The 18861-nt window shown below is 40.9% G+C and overlaps 2 protein-coding genes across 2 annotated transcripts; both read right to left on the reverse strand.

Moving 5' to 3' along the window:
- Nucleotides 1-2656: 2656 nt before the first annotated feature.
- Nucleotides 2657-5058, reverse strand: LOC115753867 (B3 domain-containing protein At5g06250-like). Its single transcript, XM_030692704.2, has 3 exons — nucleotides 4335-5058; nucleotides 3874-4059; nucleotides 2657-2982 (listed from the first exon to the last, which is right to left on the reverse strand). The coding sequence occupies exons 1-3, from the start codon at nucleotides 4921-4923 to the stop codon at nucleotides 2966-2968; spliced, it is 792 nt and encodes a 263-aa protein (XP_030548564.1). The 5' UTR covers nucleotides 4924-5058; the 3' UTR covers nucleotides 2657-2965.
- Nucleotides 5059-9307: 4249 nt separating this feature from the next.
- On the reverse strand, nucleotides 9308-15033 carry LOC115753866 (lysosomal Pro-X carboxypeptidase-like). Its single transcript, XM_030692703.2, has 10 exons — nucleotides 14584-15033; nucleotides 14264-14453; nucleotides 13889-14022; nucleotides 12825-12937; nucleotides 12607-12730; nucleotides 11936-12091; nucleotides 10159-10314; nucleotides 9889-9968; nucleotides 9737-9786; nucleotides 9308-9571 (listed from the first exon to the last, which is right to left on the reverse strand). The coding sequence occupies exons 1-10, from the start codon at nucleotides 14992-14994 to the stop codon at nucleotides 9435-9437; spliced, it is 1551 nt and encodes a 516-aa protein (XP_030548563.2). The 5' UTR covers nucleotides 14995-15033; the 3' UTR covers nucleotides 9308-9434.
- Nucleotides 15034-18861: the final 3828 nt, after the last annotated feature.

Below are 18861 nucleotides of genomic sequence, written 5' to 3' on the forward strand. Positions count from 1 at the left end.
GTTTACTTGTCCAGCGTTTCTGTTTGGTCTTCCTTCATAAGCGTCCTCTTTGGTTCTTCTTTTGTTCTCTTTCCTTGGCGTCAGCATTGGGTCGGGCCATTCCTCTCTGCATGGATAGAGAGAGTTTTGGACCGGTGGTGCTATCTTTGCACATCGTGGATTAGCTATGGACTAAAAGCGTGGAAAACATGCCGAAAGAGATACATTTCACAAGCTGATCTGGCCATGTTGCTTGCATTTTAGTTTTGTGCTCGTGTGTTGGGGATCTTTTGTTTGCTAGATATCAAGTGTTTGTTAAATATTGATAGTTCCTTGATGCCTTCGCGTGGGGATCAATGTTTGTCCTTCAGTAATATTTCAATGCCCATTTCCACCAAATCATCGGTCTAGCTATACAGTTCGAAATGGAACTCAATAGGTAAGACCAGGACGGCTTTTTCTCTTTTTAAGATTCGGGTTCATTAGTTAGCACTCTATCAAAATGACTGGACAATATTGTTGGCTGAGTGAAGTTGCAGGACCCATACCCTCAAATGGCTCCCCTAAAAAAGAGAGGCGACCCCTGTTCCTTCTCCAGGGCATGTGCCCTCGGACATGATGAATAAAGGATCACTTTCCCTGAATATGAACAATTACGTGAGTTTATCAGTCCAAGTAAGATATATTGCAGAGAGCTGAGACTTAAGATGAATTTGCCCAATGACGTTTGTCTAATTTTGCCAAAATCTGGAAGTATCGCATGACTTAGTCTCAAAAGACATAATGGGGAATACTGTTTTCACGTCATTTTTATACACCTCACTTCTTCTCCAGGAGATCTTATTCTCAGAGAAGGGTGTCCCATTCTTCGGTGAGTCGGTTGGAGCGTGGGGGATGAGGTTGACTTTGAGAGCTGAATAGGGAAGAAAAAGCCTGACACAAGGAAAATGGGGGCACATCTTTCTTTCTTGAAATGCGACTGTTGTAAGGCATGCCATGATTGAATGTGTTGCTCTGGCCAGTGGGATGGCAGGAGGAGACTCCGAATCCGATTGATTTGCCATCACCTCAAAACCAATTATCGACCCATTAGCAATTTAGCATGTTACAGGGGACCCCCTTCCACTTGCTTTTAGGGCCACTGCAAAGTTGAGGTTGATAGATTTGCCCAGGTCAATGGGTTTGCTTCTCTCGTCCTAATCTTTGCGGGACCATTGCAGCTCATATTATTCCCCGAGAGTTTCACACAAGTATGATTCCTATTGATGTATGAATGGTATATTACAGAGTTTAGGCGCTGCATGCCTAGTCTCATGTGTGTGTGTTTATGTCCTATTTCCCACTCGTTATTACTGGTTTTTCTATTCGTGAACAGTTTGCGCCCGTGATATTCAATTTTGTGAAGTACTGAAGATTCAAGTGAGGTCGAATACCGCGTCAGTACTTGATATGGTTTGTGGGATCGATCCACTTCTTAAGGAAACTTTTGAACTAGATGTTTATTCAGCAAGATGCTTTTGAACCAAATCATCAGTCACTAGTATCTGTTGTGGGGTTCATTCATATTTCATGAGGATTAGAATGGATTGCTATCTAGGATGGAAAATATTCTTGGGCCAATTAAACGACACGAGGGTTGTCACATTGGGGACCCCTGGCCTAATTGAGGTTTAGATAATATCCTCAATTCTCCACCACAAAGGACGGAGGGATTCTCGCTTTCAGCAATTTCAATCCTCCAGCGACTTTTGAATCTCACAGTTTGAGCAGCCATACGCCTCGTGGTTCCACCAGATTCGGTGCCTTATGATCGGTCCCACGTGATGCCGCGGGACTGCCCTATCGCCTTTCTCTAGCTCACTATGTACAGGCAGATAGAAGTAGAGAACGTTATTTTCTCGGGTCCATCTGTACGACGCTTCGCTGACGGCAATGAAAGAAGGTGCGACTCAAAAGTGGAGCCGAAGAGTGAGTCCCATAAATGGCATTCGATGTTGACTCGCTCGCGTTAGTTACAAAAGCTACAAAAGCTCTTGAGTATAATAAACTAAGCGTGCTCATCATTGGCATCCATCGCAAAACCAACCGTATAGTACACAAATTCAAGATAACGCCCAATAAGAAGATGGAGAAGATAAGTTGGTCAAATAAGAGGGCTGTCCCCATGAGTGACCTCTCGTTATCTTCTGAGATTTGCTTCATCCATTTTTGGCTCTCAATGTGATCCGAAGGACACACTTTTTGAAGTATCGATCGAGTTCTATTCACATTGCTGGACTTTGGGTCAGACTAAAAAATACAAATCCTGGCAATTTGAATCGCCAAAAACGCCTGACAAGATCGAAGTATTGATCACTTTCGAAAGATGTATGTACAGAAGATAGAGACCTGCTATCATCATCAATGATATATTCAATTCCACCCACCAGCACCATCCCTTCCCTTCTTCTTTCCCCTTTTTTTTTGGTTGGAGTATTGCTAGTAGCTGAACAAATCCCATTTCAACATTTCATTTCGCGGATCAAAGAAAGAAAGAAATTATGGAGATTTTATAGAATCTCAAGCAGCAAATGGACCCCCGATTTCAACCATCTGGCATTGATGAAGAGATCTCTCTTCGCTTTTCTTTTCCTTCTTTTCCCTTGTGTTGTCCTTTTCCCACCTTCTCTCTCTCTCCCTCTCTCTCTCTCTCTCTCTTCATGTGCCCCATCTACAGTCCCTCCTTGTTTCTTAGCCCTTCCTTGATCAATTCGATTTTCCTTTGCTGTGAACCTTCAGGATTTTTGCCTGAAAATCTGGGATTTTCCCCCCCTTTTTTTCGCTTATTCGTTCAACCCTTTCTTGTCAATGGTGAATATTTCCAATGAGCACTCCGAGTTGGGCTCAGTTAGTCAATTTAAAAATGAAAAAAAAAAAAAAGAGGAAAGAAGTCACGTCCACTGATCTTGTCCTCGGCGATTTCTCATGTGGGTTGACGCGATCTTCCTCAGATAAAGTGAAGACCTGTTGGAATAGACACCAGAAACCGAAAAAAAAAAAAAAAAAGGGGGACAACGTCGTAGGAATCAGTGCCTCTGTATTTCTTTCTAGGGGTGTACATGTTACTGTCGGTCAATTTCTGAGGCGGGATTTTATTCTATCACATGGTACTTTGTTCATGAACTAACCACACTATGATAGCGCAAAAAATCATTAGATTAGAAAGTACCTGATGAGAACTCTGACCAATTATTAGTACCATAGAAGAAGATCTTTCATTCTCAGTTCGAGATAATAAGTACAGATGAATGCAACTTGCAATGTCTACATTTCTCCTCGAGAATTGAAATCAACGAAACAGCAAAACCAAAATCCAAATGGAACTTTTTCTCAAGTGAAAAAATGGCGTCAGGACGATTGGGACATTAATCTAGCTATTAACGAACGTTGTAACCAAATTAGTGGCCCCTACCAAATCATGCCGATAATCGGGTCAACTTTCTCATGCTAGCTTACTTTACTTTCGAGAGTAGCAAGCATCGGAACACTCTAATGATGACTGCGCATGACAATGTGATCGCTCTTTAACATCTTTATGTGATTTCGCATTGGGCGATGAATCTCGGTCGAAGACTTTATCAATTAGCATGGGAAATCATATCCTTAATTGCTCCTTAAACAAAATGTGAAACATACAAAAGTAACGCCTGTGATGACGCATTTGACAACCCTAAATGTGGAACCTTTCCAAGGTGTAGGAAACCAATTTTGATTTTGCCCCCTTGTGGAGGAACTATCATTAAATGCCCTTATAATATATATTATCCCTGCGTCATGTCTGATTAGAGGGGACGTCACGGGATGATCCATGAAACTGCTATGGACATTTTTAATAGTGGGAATAGCTGTGCGTACCATGTGAGGGCTTAGAGCTTGATGAATTAGAGGAGAGGTCCTCGTGGTGGGTCGGACCGTGGCTCGAGCCCGGTGGCTCGGACTCCTCGTCGCCGTCGAGTCGGCACTCCAAGTTCACGCCAAATAGTCTCACCCTCCTCGGGTTGTTTCCCACGGCGGCGGCGGCGGCGGCGGCGGAGGTGCCTCCTGGTTTCGGAGCCCCAAAAGCTGTGCATCGTAAGTACTAAACCGTGCGGTACTTTCATGTGTCAAATATATCCTAATATCTCTGGCTTAAACATAGTCCAATTTCTCCTACATTCATCTCTACAACTTTGTTGAAAAAAACTAGAAGAAAGATTATGTTTTTTTTTTTTTTCTAAGGAAATGTGCAAACAAAATCTGATTTCCTAGAGTTGTATTTCCTTCTAGAGAAAAAGATATAATGTAAACAAAACATTAAAAAAAAAAATTCCAATTACCAGCTTGACTATGAGTATAGGAGCCAGGTTGGGGCGGCCCATCATTGTGCCCAGGATAAGGACGCCGCACGGCACAGAAACCCCCACCGCCGCCACGTGTCTCCGCCGCCACTGCGGAGGCGGAGACACCAGGCGACGACTCCCCCCGCCGCCTCCAACCGATGAAGAGCCGGTCGGAGTCGGCACGGTGGCGATGGAAGAGGACGACGTCGCCGGCGTCGAGGCGCTTGTCCTTGACGAAGCGGCTCCAGCCCTTGGTGAGGACGTAGCTCTGGCTGCTGCTCCAGTAGGAGTAGCGGAACCTCCACCACTTCCCGGACTCGTCCTCGAAGCTCAGCAGCTGATTCCCCTCGCCGACCAGCGGGAAGTGCTTCTCCGCGTGCTGCTTCGGTATCACCAGCCTGTTCAGCTTCCCAACGTCGCTCGGCGTCAGCAGCTTCTCGAACATCGGCTCCCTCTCCGCCGACGACGGCGGCGAGCCCTCGTCTTGTGGGTCGTCGTGTTGGTGGAACATGGTGGTTGGGTGAGTAGTCCACCAGAGAGTGTCCGGGGTGTCGTCTGAAGTAGAGAGGGGGTGGTTAAGGGACATGTCTCGAGGAGACGAAGAAGGAAGAGATGTCGAAGAGACGTATCTTTTTCAAACGATGAATTTGGCGAGAGAGACGGAGAGAGATAGAGAAGGAAGCGTTTTGGGTTTTATGCGGGAGTGGTGGGGGGCAACTTTCTAGATATGGTGAAAGGACAGGATGAGATAGAGAGAGAGAGAGAGAGAAGACTAATTTTCTAATTTTTCTGCAGATTGGGGAATATAGCAACAGACATGAATCATGTGGGATCTCCAACATCCTCCGATCTTGAAATAGTTGAATAATGATTAAGGGGTTTGGATTAACGTTTTTATCGTGTTCTAATCACAGCGCCTCCCACTTAATGTCCGTCGAAGAAGATCCATGTCCTTTGTCGCGGTGCAAAGACAATACCACGGTACAATACCTCCGCTCCCATGCGAGCCACACTATTGTTGGAACACTATCCAATACGCAAGTGAATGAGATGGTAGTGAGCATGCATCTGGAGAAATTAGTTGACCCGAAAAATTAGTATAGTCTACATTATATAGCCTTTGTAGGAGCGTACACTTAATAAACTTTTATGCAAAACATCATTATCCAATAACACGTCCTATGATGATGACATCATATTAGAGGATGCTTTTTGGATTTGATAATGTGCAAAAAGTATACACTTTGGAAAAAGTCTGAAAGCCATTCTTGTGATTCTACTTGTTTTGTGATGTGTATCTTTTGTTTGCAATTGGTTTTTTCTTTTGCGTGCCGCTGCGGCTTTGGTGTTCATCGTGGCTGAGGGATGTAGTTAGACATCATAGTGTGGGAAAAAATTGTCAAAAAAGTCATAAACTTATTATAATTGTGTCAATTCAATCTTAAACTTTTTTTTTTCCAATTCAATCCTAAAATTTTTGCAATTGTGCCAATTCAATCCATCCCGCCAAATTTGGTAGGCCGGCGCCAGCCATTCGGCAACATAATATTTTAATTTTTTTTTAATTTTTAACTTTTTATTTTCTTTTTTATTTTTGATTTTCTTATTCTTTCTTTTTTTTCCTACCCTCTTCATCTTCTTCCTCCCTCTGCCCAGCGAACAGCTTCACTGCAATGCTTATCTTGTCTTGACAATGTCCACCACAAGCAAATTACTGATGTCTTCACAATGGACGCAAAATCGACCTCGTCGGGGCCGAGCGAGGCCGGGACTCGACCTCACCGTGGCTGGGCGACGCGAGTGGTGAGGCTCGACGACAGTGATGGTGAGGCTCGCCTTGGCCAGTGATCGGTGAAGGCAAGCTTCACCCGAGGCCGGCAAGGTGGACCAGAAGCTATTTGTATTAAGATAAGCATTGCAGAGTTTAGAAGTTGCTCGCTAGCCGGAGGAAGAAGGTGAAGAGGGAAGATAAAAAAAAAATGAAAAATGAAAAATGAAAATGAAAAAAAAATAATAAATAAAAAAAATATTACGTTGTTGGATGGCCGAGGCCGGTCGGCGTCCACGTCGGCGCCGGTCGGCCAAATTTATCTGGATGGACTGAATTGGTATAATTACAAAATGTTATGATTGAATCGATAAAAAAAAATTATGGCTGAATTAGCACAGTTATAATAAGTTTAAGATTTTTTGGTAATTTTCCTATAGTCTTGAGGGCCGACGAAATGGGGAGATTTTCTTGACTGTCCGAAAAAAGTTTGCTTGGGCCAGAAACGGGGGATGCCTTGAGGGAAAAGAAAAAAGCCAGGGTTGGCCGACGAAGGAATCTACCACAGAAGGTGAATTCGTACTCTTTAATGGAGGTCTTGCAATCGGCAAATCTTTATGGTTTATGGCAGTATCGCCTGGGTGCGAAACACGACATCTCCCACGAGGGCATCTGTTTAAGGAAAGTTGTGACCTACGTAGTGTGTCGGATTGGTGTTTCGACAAAGAAATAAGGGGTGAAAACTAATATATTAAAACAAAAAGAAAAGAGAAAAGCGGAATTCCTGACCTATGTATTCCACATTTCCCATGCAAAATGAAGATCTACCTGTCCTGTCCTGCGTTGCAACTTGGAGATTTTTCGTCATACTCTGAAGTTCATGGTGGTCTGTCCCTCTTTGTGCATCGTCCTCATTTTCGAGAAAGATGGGAAATTGGATTTCTGGGTCATCCTGAAATGGGGGGAATAATAATAATTATTGCCACCTAGCATGTCGTGTACCAACTCGACTTACAATGAGTTCTGTTCTTGATGGATGTGAAGGAAGAGGGTTGCTTTTCATTTGCTGGGTTCAAATAGTGTAGACCTCGTTGAATCAAGATGAGTTTCGTCAAATCTGTAGCCAGCAGCTAGTTTAGTGTTAGGATTTAGGGTTTTGAAAGGCCGAGAGCAAAACATCCAACGCTTCGAAGTTCTAACCAACTGAATTTCCAATGATGTCAAGGTGGATTCGACTCGGTCTCATATACTTAATCGATCTCTAGCGGGACGGCATGATATTCCCGAATATGGAGGACATGAGCTTCAACACGTTTGCGATAGCAGCACATGTATTTCACTGTAGTATATGCTTTTCAAATCTCTAATACCTCATTTGCTGGTGTAATGACAGGACACAATTATATCGAAATTACAAATTTCGAGTGATCCTGAGTAACAATCTCTACGCCATTTCAAACCAATCATTCAATAGAAAGAGCTTTTATTATACTCACCACAGTGAGACAAACAAATGCTCACTAACGAGGTTCAAGGATTGGCTGATATGTACCTCACTTTAAAATCCTTAGTCAAAATATCATTTTTCAAACTCAGCTTAACTATATTTGGTAAACGCCATTCATTGCAGAGTTCTTCGCACAATTGTTTCGAGATCAACTGGGACTTTTTGAACTTGTAGGCTCAGATTGTGCTGGTTTTTCACACCGGAGGGAGGTCACAAGAGTATTGCTCCACCGAGATTGTCCTAGCTCAAGCAAAAGGTGAGAAAATGTCGGCCAGAAAAATTTGCATACCGGAATCTCAAGGGTCAATGCGCAATTCCACATATGATTCTTGTGAATTTAAATAAGGATTCTGTTAACGAGTGCAACGGTACGAGGATGTAACAGTTTAACTAAATAATTAGCATTCCGACAGATTAATGGATGATATTAGAGATTTTTGATCGGACCTCTTCTGGCAAACACATGCATGATCAAGCAAAGCGTTTCAACCTGGGCAAAGTTACAAGGTCGAGAAAGCAGCATCCTCATGAATCGTTAAATTGACACGCCAATGATTGACTGTTTTATCGTTGGATCCAAGCTCTCAGTGATCGCGGGCCAGTGCAAATTGCTCTTTCCAGTCTTTTCAGTGATATTAACTTTCATCGGAATCTTGGGCGGCCGTATACAGTTGAAAATCTGAACAACCGAATGCAATCCAAAGTGTTTATAAGCTACTCTTGCTTAGCATGAGCAAGCGTCGACGTGAGGACTCAAGTATTAAAACTTGTGTACGGCGCTTCTTTTAGTATTAAAATTTTTCGTCGGCTCATTTAAGTGCCAAATTGGAGAAAAAACGATTACTTAAGTACTAACGGCTAGAGATTCCGACAAAAAAATATACCTGGTATTTATATTTAAAACATTTTAGTGCCACGTCATTTATAATTAGGATCCACATGGCAATTTTATTAAAAAAAAATCAATCTTAAAAATAAGAAAAAAAATTAAAACAAGAAAAAAAAATAAAAGGGGGTTTTGGTAGCGGCGAGAGCTTACACGGCCCTTGCCCCCGCCGCCGCCCCCCCATCATTGCGGGCAATCGTCGGCGATGGGTGGGGGCTGTTCATTGGAGCCTTGGGCAATGGCCGGCGACCCCCGCCGACCGCTAGCAAGGGCCAACAAGCCCTCACCCAAATCCGAACAAGGGTCGCGGGCCTCCCCTAGATCAACCGAGGGTCACCATTGGTGGCCCTCGCCGGCGATTAGTGGGCAGTGGCGGTGAGGGTTGTGTATACCATCGCCGTTGCCACGAACCTTTTTTTTATTTTCTTAGCTTTTACCTAATCTTTTGATTTTTTAATTTTTTAAGTTTTAGCTTTTTTTATTGTTCACTAGGAACCTCCGCCGAACTACATAGATGCCATGTAACATTTTCGACAAAGCTAACCGGAGTTGATACTCAAATTATCTTTTTTTTTAAAAAAAAAATTGGCACTTAAATAATTTAAAAATAAATTTTGACACAAAAGTCAGTGTTGTATACAAACTTTGACACTTTTGGTGTTCTTACGCCAGCAAACATCTATTCACATGCCTCATGATTCAACCCTCATATGGTTGAAATTTTTGCTATTTCGTATTTCATTTCATTTGGCACGAATGCCTGTGTGACTCATTTACAGGAATCAAACTTAACATGACAAATTGGATAGCCATTTATTAATGTCGAGAAACATTTAAGAAAACAAAATGTAAGTGTCAAATTTTAACCCCTTAGAGAAAAAGCGGGCACTTGGATAGTTGAAGAACTAGAAGTAGTATGAGTCGGAGAACCTTGGCTTAGGAAGACGATTCGGCCAAGTCTCGGTAGTACTGAGAGATCCAGCCTGAGATGATCTTGATCTCCGTCTTCCTCACATCTCGAAGCCACTCGGGATCTTCGCCAATCGAGTATCGCAAGTCGACATGGTGAGCCCCTGTCATCGACAACTTATGACGGTTAAAAATAACTCGTTGTATGTCCGAGAAAACCAATTTCATCAGTCGGGGTTTCTAAGAGTCTTATAAAACGTTCATGGTGAGAAAAGAATGTGAATAAATGAAGAGTCACTTATGCTAAGTATGAGAGACGGTGAGCTGACCTTTTTCGGCCACTATTGCAACGATGCTCTTGGAAATGCTCTTCAACACCCTGCCATTTTTACCACAGAGAAAGCATTACCGAACCATTGATTCCCACTATTTTAGAGAGAGAGAGAGAGAGAGAGAGAGAGAGAGAGAGAGGAAGGGATACCCTCCACCACTCCAAGGATCTCTTAAGCCATTGAAGAAGATGATGTTGCTCCCAAATCTCCTCAAGGTCCTCCTAATGTCCTGTTCTTTTAAAGTAGACACAATGGTGGACACAAAGATTCAGGTTAGGAGGGGGGATAAATAGATTGTGCAATTTCGTAATTAAGGATGTGCGAGATATAGCAATTTATATGAAACCTCGTAAATTATCATATTTATACTTGTATAAAGTTGCACCAAGCATAGAATAATATGAATACGGGTTACCCACATGGCCGCCGAACTCGATAGGGATCCAGGCGGGCCTAGGGACGACGCCAAAGCGAGATGCGCAGGAGCTGGCTGTATCACTGTAGTTATACTTTTGAGCTGGGAATATGCCCGTCTCTCGAACGCCCCCAGTTGGCATTATCATTTCCGTGCATGCCTGCGAGGAAGGAAAAGAATCGCAACATGCGCTCGCGCTAAAAAACAGCTTATAGAACATGAAATGGTACGAAAAGAACATGCATTAGGATAATGCCACAAAAGCATCGTTAGTTACTTGACCTAATAAGACAGCCCTTGATTTCTCATCTCGCGGGAGATTTCGCATTCGACTTTAGCTTTGCATAACTCGTAAAGATCAAGCAAAAATAGCACTCGTGTTCCTGGGGTGAATAAAAATAACACTAGTTGAACTCCTTAATTTCGAAACGGATGATTTGTGCTAGATTATATGGTGAACATGGGCTAAATATGATAATTATAAGCTATTGGACCACTGATGGCAATGTTAGGGTGCGCATGACAACACTTCTGCGTCAGAAATAATTTCAAAAGCAAAAGTTGATTTTTCAACTACTGCCTCGTAAGAAGAAGTTGATTTTTCTACTTCTACTTCAAAAGTTGATTTATGATCAAAGAAATGCGTTTGATAACAGGACAAAATTTCTACAAAAAATTATTGATCCTAACCTAAGATGCATTTTATTCAAGAAAAGTTAAATGCAAATACCGATGGGTTTTCATTCAAGTCGGAAGACTAATCATTCCAATCACATTCAATAAAATAAATGCGCAATCAAATGCACAGATAAAGTACATCAATACAAATCAAGGCTTCCCTAATATAGCCTTAAGGGCTTAGAGAATGTGTAATTAGAGTTCATGGGTGATTTGGGAGAAATTAGAGACAATTTGCCAAAAAGGGAAAAATCATCAATTTGGAAAGATCGAGGGTCAAAAAAATCCAAAATAGGTCTTGGCTAGCTAATTGTGGCAATTTCCTATTTTTTGGATCTTTTTTTTTTATTTTGAAATTTTCAAAATTTTTAATGATTTTATGAATTTTTCTTTATTTTCTCGATCGCGAGAGGGAGGGAGGGAGGGAGAGAGAGAGAGAGAGAGAGAGAGGCCCCGTAAACAGAAGAAAATATGAAGAGGGAGGAGTGAAAAGGAAAAAAATAGCTTCTGATGATGAGAAGTAAGTTTTTTTTACTTCTCAAAAGTGCTGTAAAAATCACTTCTGAAGTAAAAAGTTATTTCAGAAGTAGAAATTTAAAGTTATGAACCAAACGGATTTCTACATCAGAAATTGCGTTACCAAACGGATTTCTGCTCCATAATCATTTTTGAAGCAGAAATTCTGCTTCCGAAGTGTTATCATGCACTCCCTTAGAAGCTATAGAACAAAAACCTAATTCAGGAAATCTTTGTTGATTTTCATGGGCTGCTTTCAATTGGGCTAGGCCCAAGCTACACATAGTTTCCATGGGTTTTGTTGGTGCCGTTTACATCTTTTTAACCTTGCATGCTGGGTCTTGGATTCCCTTAACCAAAATGAAATTGATGGATGAAAACTACCTTTTTTTTTTTTAAGGAAAATTGACAATCTAAGCGCAAGTATTATATCCAGTTTGCAGTAATGTTGGAGAAATTAAGGTTCATGCAATAACTGAGTTTACTAAAATTTTAATTTGGCAACCCCATTTAAGCAATCAACAAAAATCTGTCACATCCATTTCTAGCATTATTCGAGTGATAATTTCCAAAAATGGTTGGGGTACCTGCCATTGCCATCCGCCGAGGCCATGAGGATCGGAATTGTCCATTAGATCAAAGCATGAGACGCTGCCGCTGTAGTTGTAGAAGATGCTCGCGGCACCGTACAATTTTGCGAAATCGTCATCTCCTTTGCTCGGGTCATCTATCGCCTTGCACATCTGCGCAAAATTAAAAGAAAGAGACAGCATAACCGTTAGTCTCGCATCCGATTGTCTGTCCACAGCAATGGAACTGTTCAATTCTGAGACTCAATTAGTACAAAAGACGGTGTTGCCATGCCTCAACATCGGTGCAACAGAGCGAGCTAACTAAATTCTCGCGAATCGGTCATCGATTATCAAGACCGAGTCGCCTTATGGTGGAACAAAGTATGCCAATCCTTCATTTGACTTGGGTAATCACGTGCGACGATATGATCCTCGAAGATCATATATGCTTCACAAGTTGGTCATACACTACAAGAAGTCTTTGAATTTTATTGCCGAGTTTCCTTAGACTTTAAAGACAAACATTGTTTCATTCGAGAAGTAACTTTCTTTTTCACCTAAAGATCAGATCTATGTGCACCAAAAATTATGAATTTGTCATGGAAATATTATTAAAGTATGGTCTTGAAGATCTTGCTTAGATTACACTGCTAATTACTGGTTATTGCTTGTTAAGCAAACTATACCTGTTTGACTGGATAAGCAGGCAACGGAGTCAAGAAATTGGCAGGAGTTGGGTAATCGGTCATGGCCGAGTAAACGAGAGCAGTTTCTAGCCAACCTTGGAGATAACCCGCATCCATGGAGTTCCTGCAATGGGGTAAACACATAAACAAAGACCAGAACCCAGTAGAATAGATCAAATCCATGAGAAGCTAATATTTGTTTATGGTTCATCTCTCACCTGCATAGTCTGAATGATTTTCGTAGGATCTCGAGCCCGCCTTGCTGCTTCGCTGTATCTTCGATCTTCTGCCATGACCGTCCGATCACTTCGTAGCAATTCTCGCTCTCGCTCTGGATATTCACATCGGTCGAGCTTTTAGACTTGTACGATTCTCATATAGTCACGACTCACATAAAATCTACACGATCGGTATTGAGAGCACATACATTGGATTGATGGTGTATGTAAAATAAGTAGGTTACAAAGTATTGTGGTGTACAAAAAGGATATGTTATAAGTCTGGAAATTTTCAATAAATAATTGATCGTACCATAGAATGAACATTAACTTTTCATCTAGAATTTAAGCACATCAATAATGATGGGGGAAAACTTAAAAAAACCATAAACCTATTGCAATTGTGTCAATTCAGTCCTAAACTTTTTTTTTTAGTCAATTGAGCTCTAAACCTTTTGAATTTATGTTAATTCATTCATTCCCGTCAATTTTGGTCGGAAATCACTAACATGAATAAGTTATAGTAATATGTCAGTATTCTTATGAATTATTTGTCGACCGGCTAGAGGCGAGGGCTGACGAGGTCCAACAACTAGCTAGAGGAAGAAGGGAAGAATAATACAAAAAAAAAAAAAAGAGAAAAAAATAAGTCAATAAATTAATCAAATATTAATATATTCTTAAAAATTATCCACGTTATGGCCAGCCCTCCACATAGAATAGCCGGCATCCATGTTAATAATTTTCGGCTAAAATTGATACTTAATTGACAAAAAGACAAAAGGTTAAAGATTCAATTGACAAGAAAAAGAAGATTTAGTACGAGGAATCGTGTGGTTCTCTGGACATGTTACAAATCTCGAAGAATATAGCAGTGGGGCTCTTCTGGAATGTTTGACTAGAAAGTTGAGGGGCAGGACCATCTTCGGATTCGTTTAGCCGCCGAAGAACTTTATGGCCTATTATCTGACCTTATCCCTAATCCCCATCTCTGTAAAAGTCCTTGTAATCCAAGAACAACCACGAACAAAACTACATAGTTGCAGAGAGAGAGAGAGACAAACCCTGAAGTCTCGAGTGATGATGTCGGTGAACCTGTAAGGAGAGGTGATGTTGTCGAAGTTGAGGATAGGAGAAGACGAAGACAAAGCGCCAATCGCAATATGGGGATACTTTAGCCTAAACCATGCGGCCAACACTGCAATATTTTCAGTAAACAAAGCCATCATTCATCAGAATATTTTCTGGTTTAACTCCATTTTCCTTTTCCTTGTCAAACCAGAAACCTCCATGCGCAACCAGCTGTGTAATAAATCCATTATGTAAGACAAGCACATTAGTTAATAAAGTTAAGCTGAGAAGAGTCAGAAGACTCAGAACCCAAGCATTTGTTTATCTCTGTTAACAGTTGAGAGAGAGAGAGAGAGAGAGCTGCATACTTCCACCGTAGGAACCTCCAAAAACCACCACTGGCGAATCCTCGGCCGTCCAGTTCTTCTTCAGATCGGTGATCAGCGTTGCGTAGTCCGCTAATGCTTGCGTCGATGAGAGATAGCCCAGCGTGCTCGAGTTGCTGGACGCCACAGCTTTGTTGCCCCCGAAAGGAATCGATTTCCCGTAAAACCGATGCTTCAAAGACACGAACAAGAACAATAATCTCTATATCCTTCTTGTAATGTACTTGGCAAAAGCAAAACATAATGAACACAACAGTCCTATCCCCTACCCCTATGAGTAGTGAGATCGGTTGGGAATATACCTCGATGAACACAAGAAGGGCATGGAAGCGGGGCGCGGTCTCGAACACGAAGCCCGTGTTCTGGGCGAACCACTCGATGTCGCCCTCATTCCCGGTGTAGACGAAGATCGGGGCGTTCCTCCGCGGGCCGCCCCAGAAGGTGGAGTTGATCAAGTACCTCTGCTGGAACGTCTGGTAGCTCTCGGGACGGAAGCCGAAGTGGTCAAGGACTTGCGTGAAATACCTGGTCTCGTAGAGCCCATTGTTGCTGCTCCGGTCCTCAGAGAGGGAGGGTCCTCGAGGATTTTCGGGACGAATGAGAGGAGAAGGAAAGCGAGGTATGATCTTGCCGAGAGGCGAGATGGCGAAAGAGCATTGGAAGATCAGAGAGAGGCAGAGAAGAATGTTCAGCAGTAGCTGGGTTGTAGTCATGGTCTTCTGGTCTCTGGTTCTTGCAGTTGCAAAGGAAGTGAACGAGCGTGGACAAGCTATTCTTGAACTCCACTAATTGCAATTCGAGGGGTTAAACGTGTGGATAAGATTGGGCTTGGGCTTGGGCTTTGGTGGTTTTTTTTTTTATGGTTTTGGATCAAAACTTACCCAATGGTCCACATAAATGGTCAACGGTCCATATGTCCAATCCCGAACCCAAATCAGCCATATCAACTTTCTGTTCATTGATTAAACTATCAATGTAAAACAGAAATATGGGGAAGAGAGATTACATGCTTTGTTAGAAGACTATTTAAAGTTAATGTATTATGAATTACAACCAGTTAGGGATGCACATAATCCGAGGTGATATATGCATAATACTAATAAACATGGGGAATCAAAGGAAATGTCATAATTATCTTTGATAAGTATCATCGTTGCATCTGCCTACATTTCCTCCCTCCTAGTGGCGGCGATTCGGCTTCAAAGTGTGGTCAGAGATAATGGAATGGAGGGCAGAGGCTGCGTGCTAATTGATGTAGGAGAGAGAGATTAGGGAATCAGAGCTCAATTTTTTTTATGAAGACCGAACCAACTCATGTCGAAGAATCATCATATTCGAATTAATTCTAAGTTTATCCAACATCCAAATGCATATTTCTTTCCATCATAGACACATGTTAGCCTGTCCTAACTGTTGTTGTCATACCAATGCCTTCTCGATGCACACTCTCCATCATCCCCTAAACACCAAATCACATGAAAATCAAGAAATTCCAACACTCATATCCAAAGACTTTTGATTTACGCAAAAGTTTTATCGAGCAAAACATTAACAGAGAATTTTTTTGCAAAAGAAATCTTTTGGGGCAGTTTTCATGTGTTTGCTTTTTCAAGACTTTTGATGAAGAAGCTCATCGCATGAAATAACTCATTAACCTTGTACGTCGAGTAAAACGAAAATCTACGACTAGATAGATGTAATAAAATATGAAATTGTTTACGCATAGTAGCAACGGGTAATCAAACCTGTTACATATGATTAATAATAAGCCATCATAAAATTGCTTACATTTGATGATGTGAGGAATCGAACTTGTTAAGTACATTTAATTTATTGACGAATATTCAATTTCCTCTCTCTCCCTCACATGCTTGCAAAGATCCAAGCTGGTTCCTACCATTAACTTTTGCTTAAATGCAACTCAATCACAGAACAAATTCTTCATTATTTTTGGAATCTAAAACTTACCATGCTTATCTTGAAGCCTGGAACCTATCGTTCTTGGGTTGGTTTTAGGGTATACCCATATTTTTAATTGAACGATTGTAACGAATCACTACTTTTAATAACCATCATTTCCTGCTATAATTCATCGACCATAATTCATATTTAGACGCACGAACAAATATGGAACATTAACAAAGTAAAAGTCTCGGTCATAAATATCACTAAAAAAAATTAAAAGTTCGGATTGATGATTTTAGATTACAAACTCATAATCACATGTTGGAAATACCACAAGATCGCGCGAAAACATATACCGAGAAAATCATAAAACACATTACAGGTTCCACCTACTCGTAACCCGAAATCTACTCGTCAGAATATCTTCTCTAATTTTTGAAACTTAAAACCTACCTCCCATACCTTAGAACCGGACCGGTTTCCCATCGATCCAATTCCATGTTCTACAATGAAATCATGCTTACCCCTTAACCAAAGTAAGTTCCTCCTACCCTACGTTCCCAAAATATGTAAGGTAATAAATTGGCGCATTAACTGCTCCGCATGCCGTATGAAGGTTGCTTAGTTTGGGAAAAGATACCAAAAGATGCCCCCCAAACAACCACAAGGTCCACAACCACGGGAACGGCCCTTCAATTTATATGGCTCGATAAGATAATTGAAAAGCATTGACTAAATGGAGAACTATTTTACAGGATATGATGAGGACCTCAAACTGATACCACTTGTATTTTCCAAACATGTACCATTGTTATTCTTGTCTAGTAATCATATATCTTTTGAAATTCCCCTCAAATATACGATAATCAAATATAAATGTCCTTTTAAGACAAAAAAAAAAAACATTAATGTCTTTTTTTTAGGGGAATACTTTCATGATAGTTTAACGGTATCGCTAGTTATTTCGACCGTAAATTCACTCCGCCTTTGCCACGTGTTTTGCATAAATCACTCATTAGTTGGAAAATCGTCGGATCGGAAATAATGACAATATTGTCATACTGTCAGGCTTGTGGTTTTTTTTTTTTTTTTTTTATAGGTGGACGTTTCTTGTCCCTTTATTGCATGCATGTGTTCGAGATGTCTCCATCCGATTCCGTGAATTTTGCCGTCCAATTCTTGGAGTAATCGCCCTGTTGAATGGATATTGGGCAGGAAAAGCCGACAGTGCTATTGGTTGGTGAACTTTTTACATAATGTTTGGAAGAAAAATCAATGGAATTGAATTCGAGGTGCGAAAAATGATTGCCCTCTATAAAGATGATCTACATGCGAATACTCAAAGCCTATGACACCGAAGTTGAATAATAGCTTTTGGTTGGGATTAAAATAAATGTCGCTTTCACGTTTCTTTTGGAGTCACTTTCAAAACATGTATGATCTCGGTAGTGTATATGGGACGGAACCATACTACACTCCACGAAACTTAGCCAGCTGCTATAGCCGCTTATGTGACCGTCCAATCGTTATCGACTGTCCTGCGTGTTATGTTGCCATGTCGAAGATCTCCGATGAAAATTGGCCAAAATGAATATTTTGAAGATTTTGCACGAAATTTTATGATTAAATTTATAAAATTGAAAAGTTTAGGATCGATTTGATGGTCGTGAAATATGTTTAGAATTGATTGGACAAATTCCCCACTATTAGTAGTTCATCTTTATTGGCCATAACTTGCTTGCAACATTCGTAACTTGTTTTCCCTAAGAACTAGTCTTCTGCCTATATGGGCAGTAATTTGTCTATTTAGTTTGTCAAATGAAAATGCTAACACTTAGGAAGTAACAATAGGATAGTTAAAAGGTTCATACGGTCGTAAGTGACGGCTAAGCTTAATAATTATCTCTCATCGTTGTAAATTTGTAATTTCCTTAGAAAACGATAAGTTGGTAACCATCCTTCACATGTAGTACTTCCCTTTTTAAGTTTCGTAAGGTCGAAAATGTCCTAATGCAGCAATGCTCGTAACTTCCACGAAATATAGTAATCAATCTTACCTATCGTCAATCTCATTTTTCCCTCTTCTTAGAAACTTGCCACCATGATCGCAATGCTTTTTCATAAATTTAAAGGCCCTATCAGTGAGTTACCGTGCTCTATATCATTGTTATCCGTAATTCATAGTATCATTCACAATTTCACATTCAAGAAAGTTTCTTTCATATATTCGTAAGGTACTTTCTTTCAAAAAATTATCCAACGATCGGAATTTCATTGATTTTGATCCGATAGTCCATATCACATACGGGACGAATTTCCTGAATCGCTAGAATGGACTATAGATATTTCCCGACAAAAACAACTATTTATTACCACGCCACAAGATTGGATGACGTCATAATTACAGGATCCCAACATTCCTCCTTTATATCGCCAGCTAATTCAAGCCGAAATTCCTCCATCTTTGACTTTCTTTAATTAATTAATTCAGATTAGCCAGAGAAGCGAGGAATGTGCGACCATTAAAACCGATGATTAGAAGAATTACCTGTCTCAATCCTCCACCGGCGCATTATTATTCTTTTTTATTTAATTATTTTTTTAAATCCCCAATTTTTTAAATCCCGATCTGGCGGCTCGCTGTCGCCACTCCTCTGCTGCGCGCACTCACTCCG

This window comes from Rhodamnia argentea, chromosome 10 (assembly GCF_020921035.1).
Source record: "Rhodamnia argentea isolate NSW1041297 chromosome 10, ASM2092103v1, whole genome shotgun sequence".
Lineage (NCBI taxonomy): Eukaryota > Viridiplantae > Streptophyta > Magnoliopsida > Myrtales > Myrtaceae > Rhodamnia > Rhodamnia argentea.

What these genes read in the sequence shown, in the direction of transcription:
- LOC115753866 (XM_030692703.2), bottom strand. Translation starts at nt 14,994, where the DNA reads ATGACTACAACCCAGCTACTGCTGAACATTCTTCTCTGCCTCTCTCTG. An exon ending in TGGAGGTTCCTACGGTGGAA is followed by an intron (nt 14,023 to 14,263) that starts GTATGCAGCTCT and finishes AAAATATTGCAG; the next exon opens with TGTTGGCCGCATGGTTTAGG. An exon ending in CTGCTTATCCAGTCAAACAG is followed by an intron (nt 12,092 to 12,606) that starts GTATAGTTTGCT and finishes AATTTTGCGCAG; the next exon opens with ATGTGCAAGGCGATAGATGA.
- LOC115753867 (XM_030692704.2), bottom strand. Translation starts at nt 4,923, where the DNA reads ATGTCCCTTAACCACCCCCTCTCTACTTCAGACGACACCCCGGACACT. An exon ending in CTATACTCATAGTCAAGCTG is followed by an intron (nt 4,060 to 4,334) that starts GTAATTGGAATT and finishes CTCCGAAACCAG; the next exon opens with GAGGCACCTCCGCCGCCGCC.